The sequence below is a fragment of the Diabrotica virgifera genome, chromosome 4 (assembly GCF_917563875.1).
Source record: "Diabrotica virgifera virgifera chromosome 4, PGI_DIABVI_V3a".
Classification (NCBI taxonomy): domain Eukaryota; kingdom Metazoa; phylum Arthropoda; class Insecta; order Coleoptera; family Chrysomelidae; genus Diabrotica; species Diabrotica virgifera.
In genome coordinates this window covers 100,083,912-100,098,724 of record NC_065446.1, presented here as the reverse complement: position 1 = coordinate 100,098,724, position 14,813 = coordinate 100,083,912, and the positions used below count along the sequence as shown (strand labels likewise).

Genomic DNA, 14,813 nt, shown 5'->3' with positions numbered 1-14,813 from the left:
TATCTATATAGAGCTACTGTTCTTCGACAGGCATGCAAACGAGCCGTATCCATCCTTGAGTGTCAAGTGGTTTTCTTGCATCTCTTGCTAGCCAACTCTATTCCGTTTGCCTCTGTCTCTTCCCACTCCTACTTCTATCCCTTCTAATTCCCCTTTCTTCAGTACTGCACTTTAGTAGTATTTTTTTTTTATTTTTCCTATTGCGGCTTCTCAACGTAGAAGCTACTTCACCTTTCTCTTTTCATCCCAACTATTTAGTTACGTAGTCTTTTTTTTTTCCTTACTTCTGTTGGAGTACCTATATCTTTCTTTTTACTTTCACTCCAACAGAAGTTTTCTTATTTTTGTTACACTGGCTTTCTTATTTGTTATAACGGTTAACCAATATTAATAACTTTATGTCAGATGTTCAGGATAAGGTGGAGATTTCTAATTCAATTAAATTTAATAGAGTTAATAACAAATTAATTAAACTTATTCAAGCCAAAACTTTGCTCGATCAAGCTTCAGATGTCAGAGATGTCAGAAAGTTTTCAGATTTCAAATTCCATCCCCGTATAAAGAACCTCACCAACATTAATTTTTCCAAAGACGAAATACAATTGCTCAACTACGGTCTTAAACACTCAGTCCCCAAAGATTTTTCAATCAAAGACATAGAGAACCTTTCTATCGAGACAGACATAGTTATCGAAAATCTCTCCGTAACCCTTTCAGACAGAACATCTATCAGAAACTCTTGTTACCGCTTTCTCAACAAATTCAAAACTAAAATTGATTCTTCCAATAACTCTTCTTTCTCACATAGTCTTTCTTCCAAAAAAGCCAACTCTTTTCTTAAGTCATTAAAATCAATTAAACAAAAAATTACAAACCATCAATTAATTTTCAGTAAAGCAGACAAAGGTAACTGTCTTGTCATCCTTGAACGTGACTTATATAACAACAAAGTCACATCTTTCTTAGAGAGCAACCATTTTACTTCTATAACAGTAGATCCTACAAAAAGATTTATCACTAAACTTAAAGACAACATCAAACAATTTTCTGATTTTTTCACTGAATTTGATGCTCCATACAGCAAAATTCCTAGCAACCCTTTAGTTCCAAGGTTGTATGGTTTGCCAAAAATACACAAAGTTGACATTCCTATACGCCCCGTTGTTAGCTTCATTAATACTCCAGTTTCTATCTTATCTAAATTTCTATTAAAAACAATAAAAAACTTAATTAACTTCACTCCTCAATTTTCAGTTTCTAACACTTACCAATTGGTTGAAAAACTTCAACTCATCAATCTGAATCCAAACATTACTATGCTTTCTTTTGATGTTAGCAACCTATTTACTTCAGTACCCAAAAATGAAACAATTAGTCTGGTAAAAACTCTCCTAATCAATAAGGTTATTCAACCCCATATCATTTCTTCGATAATAGATATTCTACAAATTTGTCTATCACAAGATTTCTTTATTTTTAACAATAATTTCTATAAACAACCAGATGGTTTAGCAATGGGTAGTTGCTTATCCCCCTTTCTAGCTGATGTTTTTATGGATCATTTAGAATCCAATTATATCATGAAAAATCCTGAAGTTCTACATTGGTTCCGTTACGTAGATGATTGTCTCGTTTTTGTGGATGGTCAGCAAGACTCAGCTAATCACCTTTTATTCAAAATCAATCAAATCCATCCCAATATCAAATTTACTATGGAACTAGAATCATCTAATGCCATTAATTTTTTAGACCTTTCCATTACCAGACTCAACAACCAGTTCAACTTTGGTATTTACCGCAAGCCTACTCAAACTGATCATGTTATCCATTCTTCATCCAACCACCCACTGTCTCATAAATATTCTGCTTTTAGGAGTTTCATCCATAGACTACATACACTACCTCTATCTACAGCTGAATTTAACAAGGAACTTAATATAATCAAACAAATAGCAGTCAACAATGATTACAACCCTAATATAATCGACAAGCTCATCCGGAAAAGAGAATCCAATCGTCTTCAGCAACTAGCTTACAATTCAAACCCAGTCATCACACCAATCTATAGGTCCCTACCTTTTCATAATACTGTCATATCTGAGAAGATCAAACACATTCTCTGTTCTTCGGACAATGTCCACATATCATTTAAAGTCAATAACACTCTCAACAAAACATTATCTAACACTAAAGATCCAATCAACTTTATGAATCGTAGTGGTGTTTACTGATTATCTTGTTCCGATTGTGATGCCTCTTATGTAGGAAGAACCTATAGATCACTGTCTACTAGAGCAGCAGAGCACACTAAACGTGACAATACATCAGCTTTCTCTCACCATCTCAAAGTCAACAAACACCACCTTAACATCCCAGATGGTGTGACTTTGATTCATAACATCCAAGATAAGAATACCCTTCGTTTAGACCTATATGAGGATTTAGAGATTGTCAGGGACGCAAGGACAAGTCCAAACTGTGTTAACCGTCAACTTTCTCTTAACCGTGATTTCACCCCCATTCATAGACAATTATTTCCATAATTCTATATTTTTATTCACCTTCACATTGGCCTTCTTTCCTATACATACCACTACAAACCCAAAATAAACAAAAAACCCAAACATTATACCTAATCAAATATTCTTTTAGTACTTCCAGTTTCTTTCACTCTGTGCTCCTGTCAAGACTCTATCTCTTCCATCTCATTCTTTAATTATTTTCACTTAACAAAATCATTTTCTCATTATATCAAAATCACACCATGGAACCCTTGATCTTTTCGGATATGACATTCTAATATAGACAATAACCAAAAATTTTGTTGAATTTCCAACATTTTAATTGATTCACTCTATTTTTCATTTAGATTAAAATTAAAAAATAAATCTCAGCTATCAACATTTAATAAATTTACTTAATATCAACTTTGGTCAATACAATATTCAATCTAGAATTTCAATAGTTTAATATGTGACATATTCTTTTTACATTTAGAGCTTACAATCAAAATTAATTTTCTTCTTTGATCAAAACATGTACATTTCTTTCAGCGCAGTTTTCCTAATTTAATATCAGTCTTTATCCATTTAACAATTCACACAATTTAATTTCAAAACAGTAATTATATTTCATTTATTTGTCCACTGAACATAGGCAACTTACCTTATCACCTTTTTTAATAATATTTCTAAATTTAGATTTTCAATAGTTCTATATGGGACAAACTTTTTACATTCAGTCATAACAAAATATTTTTAGAGAAGATTTCTTGATTAAGATATGTACATACATTTTTTCAATTCCACTTCCCTCTTTTAATATCATTTCCTTTAATACCTCCAATAATTCACATTACAGATCTATAGATTGGTATTTTCTCATTATATTCGTTGGTTCCCTGAAACATATGCAACCGACCATTCCCTATTGGCATTTCTTCCAATTCTACAGCTGCTACTCTATTAAAATATCATATTTTGATAAAAAAAATTTTAAAAATTTTCTATATAATTTTCTATATAATTTTCAATAATATTCATTCATTATAACTTTGCTCAAATTAATATAATTATTATCAGTCCTATACAGTAGACAAACAGTCTATGACGTCACAGCATATGAGTAGAATTTTGCTTTTGTTTACGGTGCACTAATGAATATATCATTATAGCTTATTAACCTTTATTTACAATTTAGAATTCATATCAAACAAATTTAATAGTTGCATATTCACAATTGAATAATTAAGTTAAATATTAATGCACATTGTCAAAAATTTTTCGGTTGACATTTGAGAAATCCACCTATCTTCTTTGACATCTTGTCATGAATTTTCAGGCACCAATCTGTCTAATCAGTTGGTTGTTAACCTCTCACCTGATCACAACCTTGTGCTAATTCCGAGCAAGGATGACATACATCCACATGTGATACATTTTTAATCTTAAGACATCGACTTATTGTCGATTACTATACAGCTCATAATGTAGCAATAATGTTATTTTGCGGTTTTACACCTATTCAAGTGGCTAGTTTCAATTACTTGTACACTGGACGTAAGTAGCCACATTTTCTTTTTTAACTGTCAAAATTTCACCCTTTTGCATTTCAATCTAAGTGGTTCACTTATTTCCAGGTTTACACTGAGGATGGTCAGTTTGACCGAAAACGTTTTGTACAACCACTCCCTTGTGGATGAATTTTAAAAATTTTTTAATAAATTTATAATATACCTATATACAACAGAAGTGTTTACTTCATTCTACGTTGATAAAATTATTAGTTTTCGAGATATTTCAAATTAAAAATGAAGCGATACAATACATTACATAATCAAAATAACCGTCTCGTTTCATGTTTAACTTCAAAGATCTCGAAAACTAATGACTTTATCGTTACGAATAAAGAGTATATTATTTTCATAGAAAGTATTGGAGAATCCAAAAATTGAACTAAAATAGCAATTCCGCCAGTAGCGTAGAATTTGGAAAGGGTCAACCATTCACTTTCCCCCGTCGTACGCCTCTGGTAATAGCCAGAAACATTTGTTTAACATAATTTAGTAGTTTGTACAGTACCTATACTTCCTGCCAAGAATGAAAAGGATACGTCGAATAGTTTTAAAATTCTGAGCAAAAATAGTTTTTAAATTTTTAGATAAAACACCGTAACTCAGTAAGGAACCAGATTTTATTTAAGTGTTTTAGGTTAAATTTTCGTATTTTGTGCTAAGGTTTCTCCAGTGACTATATGGACAATTATTAATGAAACACCCTGTATACACATCGACGTTCGTTTCACTTTATGTTTTGACTTATTTGTTTGAAAATGAATCGTGACGCATGGCAAAAGTTATAGCGGACGAACAATAACTGGGTAAAAAACAGAAGAGTAGAATGGAACGACCACAAATAAGCCGAATGACAACACATAGAGCAGTAAGGACGACGAGAGACGGTTCCTCAATAGGAAGACGATCAGTGGGAAGACCACGAAAACGATGGAATAATAACTTACTGGAGGCACATTGAAAAACCGACAGTCATGTCTATACAAAAAGAAGAAGCAGAAAAAGATATACTAGAAAGAAAGTTGGCTATCGGGAATAAGTATTACACATTTATTTAGCCAACTGTACCAAACACACGCACGTTGATGATATAAAAACTCAAGAGATAATGCGGCTGAGTACAGGTCTAACCAAAAGTTTTAAGCCCAGAAACAGATGAACCACTCTGCAGCGCTACTCTTTGGCGCCACAAAGTAGCTTCCGATGACAGGCCGTAATTTCTTATGAAAATTAATTTATGCCATTCCAGACGAGCGACAGTGGCTAGCCACTACAAAATCCACTTCGCCAGTCTAAGCCACTTTGTGGCGCCACAGAGTAGCGCTGCAGAGTGGCTCGTCTGTTTCTGGGCGTAGGGCTAGAAAATATAACACCACAAGACAGCCATGTAAAAGATTTGTTAATGGTACAGATTTTACTTCACTGATTATGTTAAAATTAGCTAATTTTCAAAAATATACAAACTTTACTTACCATATTTGGTGTAAGTGGTACAGCTTCGGTGACAAATGGATGCGAATTCAATAATATTAAACTGATATCCTCAATAAGGTCGTTAAGACTAAGCTTGGGATCTATAAATCTAGTGAGTAAGTCCCGCTGCCAAGGTAGGGCTAGATAATATTGATACTGCTCCACAAATGAGTTGCAGATCAAATTATTGACTCGTTCGAAATAGCTCATGTAGCTGGTGTGAGCTGTAAGCGGATTTGGTATGTAGGACGGAGGGGCCGGAGCAGCAAACATATCTGACATCAGGGTCGAAGATGGTGTGGGAGATACTAGAATTATAGGTGCTTCGAATACTTTAGCTACGCCAAGAATGGCCTCGTTCGCTGAAAATTCTGCTATCACCAGATCAAATGTTTCGTTGGATTTTATAAACGCCTTAAACGCTGCGTCTGAAAACAGTTGGTCAGTAACGTCGTAGGTTATGCGGAAGTACCAGGCTGTTCTACGGATGAAGCCCATGCTGGTTCTGTCTGCGAAACTTGTATTTATTTCTAAAAGAAAAACGGTAAATTATCAAGTATTTCCATATAAAATTTGAACTAATATACTGATGTATATTAAGTATTGTATATATCGAATCTCCAGCCCAAGTGAAAGCGTATGCAGACGATATTGCACTGGTTACTAGAGACTTAAAAACCATGCAGAAGATAATGTTAAAAAACTCAAACATGAAGTAAAAACCACTTCTATGTAATTGGTATATTTATTAAACATTTTAAAAATCCCAATGGATTGAAAAAATGTGTCCAATTCAGAACGTTTTCGGACCTATCAGTCCATCATCAGTGAATCTAAAATAGAATAAGTAATCCCACTAATAAAATTGAAAGATGGTTGAAATTTTAAAAGTTAAAAAAATGTGGTTACGATTACTTACTCGAATACTTGCTAAATAGCCCCAGAACCAAACAATGGTTGAAATTATAATTCAATCTACATTATGTTGTAGTGAAATTGAACAGGCTAAACGCCGATGTTAAAAGATATAACCTCCGGGAACATGGTGAAACTCTACCAGGAAACTTAATCAACCATCTTAGGCCAACGTTGACTACCAAGTGTCAAAAGTTTGTAAGGAACTGTTCGGAGTGACATTGACAGTAGAGAAGAAGGTAGTCGATTTTCAAAGGTTTTAACAAAAGGTCATGATCCAAAACAATGATAATATTATGATAAAGATTTTAATATCTGAAAATGTCTAACATTTAAATCTATAGTTTTTTGAAAAGAAAATTGTGTTTTAAAAAAATTTTTTAGAATATAAAATTATTTTATTTTGACTGTTTACTATAAAATTAAACTGATCAAATTTATTAAAAAGGAAGTATGAGCTGCTATTAATAATGATAAACAAAAGATAAAACCAAAGAATAAGAATAAGATAAAGAAATAAAAAAAAAGAATGGAACATTATCAAACAGATTGCAGTCAACAATGGATATGACCCAGACATCATCAACAAACTTCAACAAAAAAGAGAACTTAAGTTACTCCAACAATCCGCTTTCTCAACATCATCATTAATAATGATAAACAAAAGATAAAACCAAAGAATAAGAATAAGATAAAGAAATAAAAAAAAAGAATGGAACATTATCAAACAGATTGCAGTCAACAATGGTTATGACCCAGACATCATCAACAAACTTCAACAAAAAAGAGAACTTAAGTTACTCCAACAATCCGCTTTCTCAACATCATCCACAACTACTCCAATTTATGCCTCCTTACTATTCAATAACTCCAAATTATCTGAAAGAGTCAAACATATCATTTCTAATTCTTGTGACAACATCAAAATCTCATTTAAAGTCAATAATACTCTCAACAAAAGCTTAACCAATACCAAAGACCCTATCCATTATATGAACCGGAGTGGGGTATATAGACTCTCTTGTTCAGATTGTGATGCCACCTACATTGGCAGAACTTACAGATCTCTTTCTACCCGATCTGCAGAACACAGTAAGAGAGATACCACTTCAGCCTTTTCACACCATCTAAAAGTCAATAAGCACGAACTTAAGATTCCTGAAGATGTCCAGTTGATACAAAATATTCAACAAAAAAATACACTCCGTTTAGACTTATACGAAGATTTGGAAATTGTCAAGGACCTGAAGAAAAGTCCCAACTGTGTCAATAGACAAACATCCCTCAACCGCAATTTTGTCCCCATTCACCGTCAATTATTCTCATAATTCCTATTACTTATAACTTTCTCTTCTTCTTTCCTATTCTCTCTCTTCTTTACCTTATTCGCCCTTTTCATCTATCTTCTTCTTTCCCTCACTGTTTCCAAACTCCTTTACACACACTAATCATTACTAACTACACGAACCCCTATTAAGCTAAAGCCAATTAATTCACCCTACTATCTTCTCACTTCTCTTTCGTTTCATTATTTCATTCAGATTAACCTTCACACCCCCTCTTTTCTCAATCCCTCTCTTTCCCTTATTACACTTGTCCTTCGACCTTACACCACAGTCCTGTTTCACCATGTTCCCGGAGGTTATATCTTTTAACATCGGCGTTTAGCCTGTTCAATTTCACTACAACATAATGTATGTAGATTGAATTATAATTTCAACCATTGTTTGGTTCTGGGGCTATTTAGCAAGTATTCGAGTAAGTAATCATAACCGCATTTTTTTAACTTTTAAAATTTCAACCATCTTTCAATTTTATTAGTGGGATTACTTATTCTATTTTAGATTCACTGATGATGGACTGATAGGTCCGAGAACGTTCTGAATTGGACACATTTTTTCAATCCATTGGGATTTTAAAAATTTTTAATAAATATACCAATTACATAGAAGTGGTTTTTACTTCATGTTTGAGTTTTTTAACTATGGTATACAGCCAACCTAGGGAACTACCCGTTTTAGAAGATAATATTACTACTAGATAAAGAAGCAAAGAAGAGAGGGCTAGTAATAAACCAGACCAAAACGAAATACCTCATCATCATCATCATCCAACCAATTCACGTCCACTGCTGGACATAGGTCTCCCCCAATTGTTTCCACACTTCACGGTTTTGTGCTGATTTTTGCCAGTTTTTACTAATCCGCCTGATATCATCTGTCCATCGTGTAGGCGGCCTTCCTCTACTTCGTTTATCTTCTCTTGGTCTCCACTCCATCAGCTTTCGTGCCCATCTGGAATCTTTCAGCCTGGCGACGTGTCCTGCCCAGTTCCATTTGAGCCTGGTGATACGTTCTACAACATCTGCGATACCGGTTGTTTGTCTGAGATCTTCATTTCTTATTTTATCCCGTAGAGTTACGCCCAGCATGGATCTTTCCATGCGCCTTTGAGCAACCCGCATTTTCGACGCTGTTGCCTTGGTTAGAGTCAGTGTCTCTGCTCCATATGTCATTACCGGTAGCACACATTGGTCAAACACTTGTCTTTTTAAACCGATCGGTATACTGCTCCTAAATATGTCTCTCAGAGCTCCGTAGGCTGCCCAAGCAAGAGTTAATCTTCTTTTTATTTCGCATGTTTGGTTATCTCTGCCAATTCTAATTTCATGACCCAAGTAAATGTACTTTTCCACTAGTTCTACTTCTTGTTCGCGTATAATCAGCTGCCCGCTAGGAATCAGATTAGTCATAAATTTAGTTTTAGAAAAGTTCATTTTCAGGCCTATTTTCCAGCAGATAGCGTCTAACTCATTTAGCATTTTCTTTACTTCTCCTAGGTCATCAGTTATAAGGACTATGTCATCTGCAAAACGAAGATGATTTAACTTTTCTCCATCTATTTTGATCCCTTTATTGTCCCAGTTGAGCATCTTAAAGGCATATTCCAGAACAGTTATGAATAGTTTTGGCGAGAGTGTGTCGCCTTGTCTTACGCCGCGTTCTATGCTCGAAATACCTCAAGTGTTCAAAATTCAAGAGAGAGTACGAACATCGAGAAACGTCTTAAACTTGGTGCCTTTGAAAGAGTACACCGTTTCAAATACCTGGGAGTGATGGTGAATGGCAGAAATGATAGAACGGATGAATGAACGCATCCTACTGGGTAGGAAAACCTACTGGAACTACAAACAATTCTTAAAAGAAAAACGCATTACTAAGGCAGCCAAATTAAAAATTTACAAGACCGCAATCAGGCCAGTTATCAACTATGGTGCAGAGACGATGTGCTTAACACAAAAAGATGAGATAAAGTTGGAAATCTTAGAGAGAAAGACAATTTGACGAACAATGGGACCGGTGAGGATAGGTGTAGACGAATTTAGAAGGTTAATCAATGAAGAAATTAAAAAGCCATCCTGGGTGAAGACATAATCAAGTTCGCGAAGGCGAAAAGGCTCAGGTGGCTGGGACACACAGAAAGAGCTAACCCAGATCATACTCTAAAGCGTATAACCAGCTGGAGACCAACAACAAAGAGACCAAAGGGAAGACTTAAAACAATATGGAGAGATCAAGTCTTAGGAGACATAAAGGAGCTAAGAATCTACAATTGGAAGAAGCGGTGTAAGGACCGGAAAGAATGGAGGAAAATTGTAGACATGGCGAAGTCACACAACACGCTGCTCTAATAATAAAAAGACAACAGCGGACTGATTCACCGCAACAAATGAATCAGAGAGCCCAAAAAGGCGGCAAACTCCGCCAGGAGTAAGTAAGCCATGATGATGATATTAAGTATTACAATTATTTGCAAGTAATAAATTAAATATTACAATTAAATTACATTATACCGTATGCACAGGTAAGAATATGAAACAGAACATCGACACCATTCAGTATAACACAGAACATCGACACCATTCAGTATAACATCAGAACTTGGACAAGGAGACCTCTTGGCTACTCAATTTGGCCTTAGAATATACAATAAGTAAAATATTATCTTAGCTGACAGGGATCAAAATTATTGTTGACCTTTGCTGATGATCTAGATGCAGTCGTTCATTCTACAAGAGACGTGTTTTCAGAACTCGAGGAATAAACAGGTAGTCTGGGCCTTCTAATAAGTAAAAAGAAGATGAAATACATGCTCATAACCAAAAATCCAAGACCAAGAGTTAGACAGAACATAATACAACTTCGAAGTAGTAAAAGAGTTTAAATATCTGGGGCGGTAATCACAGATGACAACCACATAGAAAAAGAGGTCCCAGCAAGGATAGCTGCGGGAAATAGAGCATTATATTCCCTATCATCATTATTAAGATATAAGCTGCTAAAAAGAAAATCTAAATTAAGACTGTACATAGTGTACATTCGCCCAGTTTTTACATATGAAAGTGAAAAATGGCCTGTACATCAGTGGGAAACAAATAAGCTGCTGGTATTTGAAAGGAAAGTTCTCATAATGATATTTGGCCTCAAAGGGATGAATTGACAGGAGAGTGGAGAAGGCACCGTAATGCTAAAGTGGTCATTGTATAGTACTGAAAACATCGTCAGACATATAGAAGCTAATCGAATAAGATGGACAGGTCATGTGGTAAGATCAGAGGAAGAGAAAGTGTTAAAGACAGTAGTTTTCGAGAGACCAAAGGATAGAAGATCAGTAGTCCGTCCCATAAAAAGATGGAAGGATGATGTTGACGCCGATTTATCTAGTATTGGAGTACACCAATAGTCCAGAGTAATAAGGATTTTCTCGGGACACTCAAAGATCCAGGTAGCTGACTACTTTTTTAGTTATTGTAGACCTATAGGAAGAAAACCTACCTGTTTCCTGACTAGAGTTCGCGTCCGTTTTTTAATTAATAACAATTTAGTGCAAAAATCGCGATTTTTTCAATTTTTTGCACTCCATTCAAAAGCTAAATAGTCGACATAAAATTACAAAATTCGGTTTTTTAGAACATTGAAAAACCTTCAAAATGCCGATTTTTGAAAGTTAAAAAGTTAATTTGTTGCTACGCAGACTGCAAAATAAGTGAAAATCGTTATTTGTTAATAACTTTTACTAAAACTACCTTAGAACTTTAGTGTTTCACCCAAAGTTGGGTATGTACTTAACAAACCTTCAAAATTTGAGACCGGTCCATTAATTAGTTTAAGAGTTACTCTATTTGTTTATCCCAAAGACTTTTATTTTGCAATAAGATAAGACAGAAAATAATGAAGATAGGGCAATTCTGAGTATGCCAAATTAAAGTAGAAGAGTGATAGTATCAAAATGTGTTAAAAAAAGATAAAAAAAAATAATTAATATAGTCAAAAATCCTAATGCCAAATTTTTGAAATTTTGTAGTTTATAAACATTTAGAATAACTTTAAAAATGTTGTCCATAGAATTTTCAAATAAAAAATTTGGCCTGGGTTCATTTGGGACAAAGTTAGCCATGTGTTTTTTTTAATTCACAGCTAATTTGTTTATAATAATTAAGGAATCTTATTAATGAAATTTTAAAGAATGGGATTTGTATTTTTTCTTAAAAAATTTGCGCAACCATTATACCTTCACAGCACCCTCTACGATTTTTCAAAAATGTAGTTCAAATGATTACTATGGGGAACCTATAAATCCACCGAGTTAAAAAACCGAAAAAGCAATTTCAAACGAATATAATTTTCTGTATCTCCGGATCAACTCAATGGATTTTGATCTTTCTTATTTTAATTTGTATGTAATTTCTACGTACATTACAAATATGCAATTTGTTTACAAATTTATTAATTAATAAACAGTCTAATTTGTTTAAACAATTCTTGAAAAAATATTTTTTTTACAAAAATATATTTTTTAATCACAGTATCATTAATGATCATAGAAAAAGTTAAAGTACACTTTAATAAATAAATGATTTTTATTAGATAATTATTTATTGAAAGTAATTTATTTATTTAAGTATACCTTAACTTTTTCTATGATTAAGAACGATAGTATGATTAAAATCATGGATTTTTGGGAAAAATTATTTTTTTAAAAATTGTTTAAACAAATTAGACTGTTTATTAATTAATAAATGTCTAGACAAATTGCATATTGTAATGTACAGAAAAATTACATACAAATTAAAAAAATAACGATCAGAATATATTCAGTAGATACCGAGATATATAAAATGATAGTAGTTTTAAGTTGCCTTTTTTAGTTTTTGAACTCGTGCATTTGTCGGCTCCCAGCTCCCCCTTCACTTACCACGACTAGTCACCAATTGAACTACATTTCTAAAAATTCGTGTAAAATACCAGCTTTTCTAATATGTAAAATGACTTTTTCTACGGACAATATTTTTAAATTTATTCTAAATGTTTATAAACTACAAAATTTGACAAATTTGGCATTAGGATTTTTGACTATATAAGATAATTTTTTTATCTTGTTTTAATACATTTTTGATAGCACCAGTTTTCTACTTTCATTTGGCATAAGCAGAATTGCCCTATCTTCATTATTTTCGGTCTTATGTTATTGCAAAATAAAGGTATCTGGGATAAACAATTAGAATATCTCTTAAACTAATTCATGGATCGGTCTCAAATTTTGAGGGTTTGTTAAGTACAGTAGAACTCCAATTATCCGGACTCCAATTATCCGGATCGCCAATTATCCGGATCAGATTGAGAAAAAGAAAAAATCAAGTTTCTAAAAAAATAATTAATTTTACTGTGATTAAGCATTGTGTGTCAATATTACGTAATGTAAACTTTGTCATTTACATATGTATTGTTGTGTATACTGTATTGTTTTTCATAATAAATACCGTATATGTTCTCCATTGTGTTTTGCTGTAATTACGTTTCTTTACCGGGAAAGGCCTGTTTCGAGAAAAATCCAATTATCCGGATTTTTGATTATCCGGATCGGGTCCGGTCCCAATTAATCCGGATAATTGGAGTTCTACTGTACCCCAATACCCAACTTTGGGTGAAACACTAAAGTTTTAAGGTAGTTTTAGTAAAAGTTATTAACAAATAACGATTTTCACTTATTTTGCAGTTTGCGTAGCAACAAATTAACTTTTTAACTTTCAAAAATCGGCATTTTGAAGGTTTTTTATGTTCTAAAAAATTTTTTAATTTTATGTCAACTACTTAGCTTATGAATGGAGTGCAAAAAATCGAAAAAATCGCGATTTTTACACTAAATTGTTAATAATTAAAAAATGGACGCGAACTCTAGGCAGGAAACAGGTAGGTTTTCTTCCTGTGGGTCTACAATAACTAAAAAAGTAGTCAGCTACCTGGATCTTTGAGTGTCCCGAACATGGTCTATTTCTAGCTTATTACCCTGGAGTACAATGGAAACTGGAAGCGCAAGATCGTAAAAGACGGAGGACTATAATAGTGGATGCGGCGAAGAGTCACCTTAAGTTGTAAATCCAGGCAAGAAGACAAAAAGTATCATTATATATATATATATATATATATATATATATATATATATATATATATATATATATAAATCCCGTTCACAGCGTAATACGCCTTTGGGTTCCCGTTCGCCAAGCCTGTCTATTCTGCCAGTCTTCTTCAGATAGATTTCTTGCTGACATTGCTTTTGAGATTCCTTGGATCCATGTTGTTGGTGGTCGTCCTCGTTTTCTTTTCTCTGGTGGTACCCATTCTAATATCTTTTTGGGTAGTCTTTCTTCCCCCATACGTCTAACAAGTATCATTATAAAAGATATTAAAAAAGAATGTGTGTATACTTTGTACGCAGGTAAGAAGTTATACTTCTACTATATGATTTCAACGAAATCAATATACTTAAACAGTTTATTTAAATATTAACCTAATTTTAATACTTACTACTTTCCAAAATTTTTTATTAAAACAATACCAAAAATTAAAAAAAAAAAAGAATAAAATGCACACAAACACATTGAAAAATGCCACAAAGAAATTATTTCTGAACAATAATTGTTGGTAAAAATTTTAACCAAATATAATTTTCTGAAAAAAATTATATAATAAATATACTTACAATTATAAAATGTATAAAAAAAATCTGCATTGGGGATCGAACCCGCGTATCTTAGGGCCTGTTAAGATTGCAAATCAAAGCGATTTAGAATTTAGTACCTGTCATGTGGGAAAATACACCAACTGAACGTTTACACCATAAACTTTTTGACAGTTGCTTATTCTATGAATTTAATCAAATTAGTTTGATTTTTGTGGAATTAAAATATTAAAATACAACAAAACAGAGTAAGATGGCAATATATTAGATGAAGATTGGTAAAAATTTTGTTTGTAATCAAATTGTGTAAAGTAAATCAAAGCATTACCTA

General features: G+C 33.2%; 1 protein-coding gene across 1 annotated transcript in view; it reads right to left on the bottom strand.

The window, feature by feature from the left end:
- The window catches only part of LOC114330261 (UDP-glucosyltransferase 2-like), a 128,552-nt gene that overhangs the window by 62,355 nt on the left and 51,384 nt on the right, over positions 1 to 14,813 (bottom strand). The window contains exon 4 of the mRNA XM_050649544.1: positions 5,546 to 6,075. Coding sequence (XP_050505501.1) covers positions 5,546 to 6,075 — 530 coding nt within the window. The remainder of the gene's footprint in view (positions 1 to 5,545; positions 6,076 to 14,813) is intronic.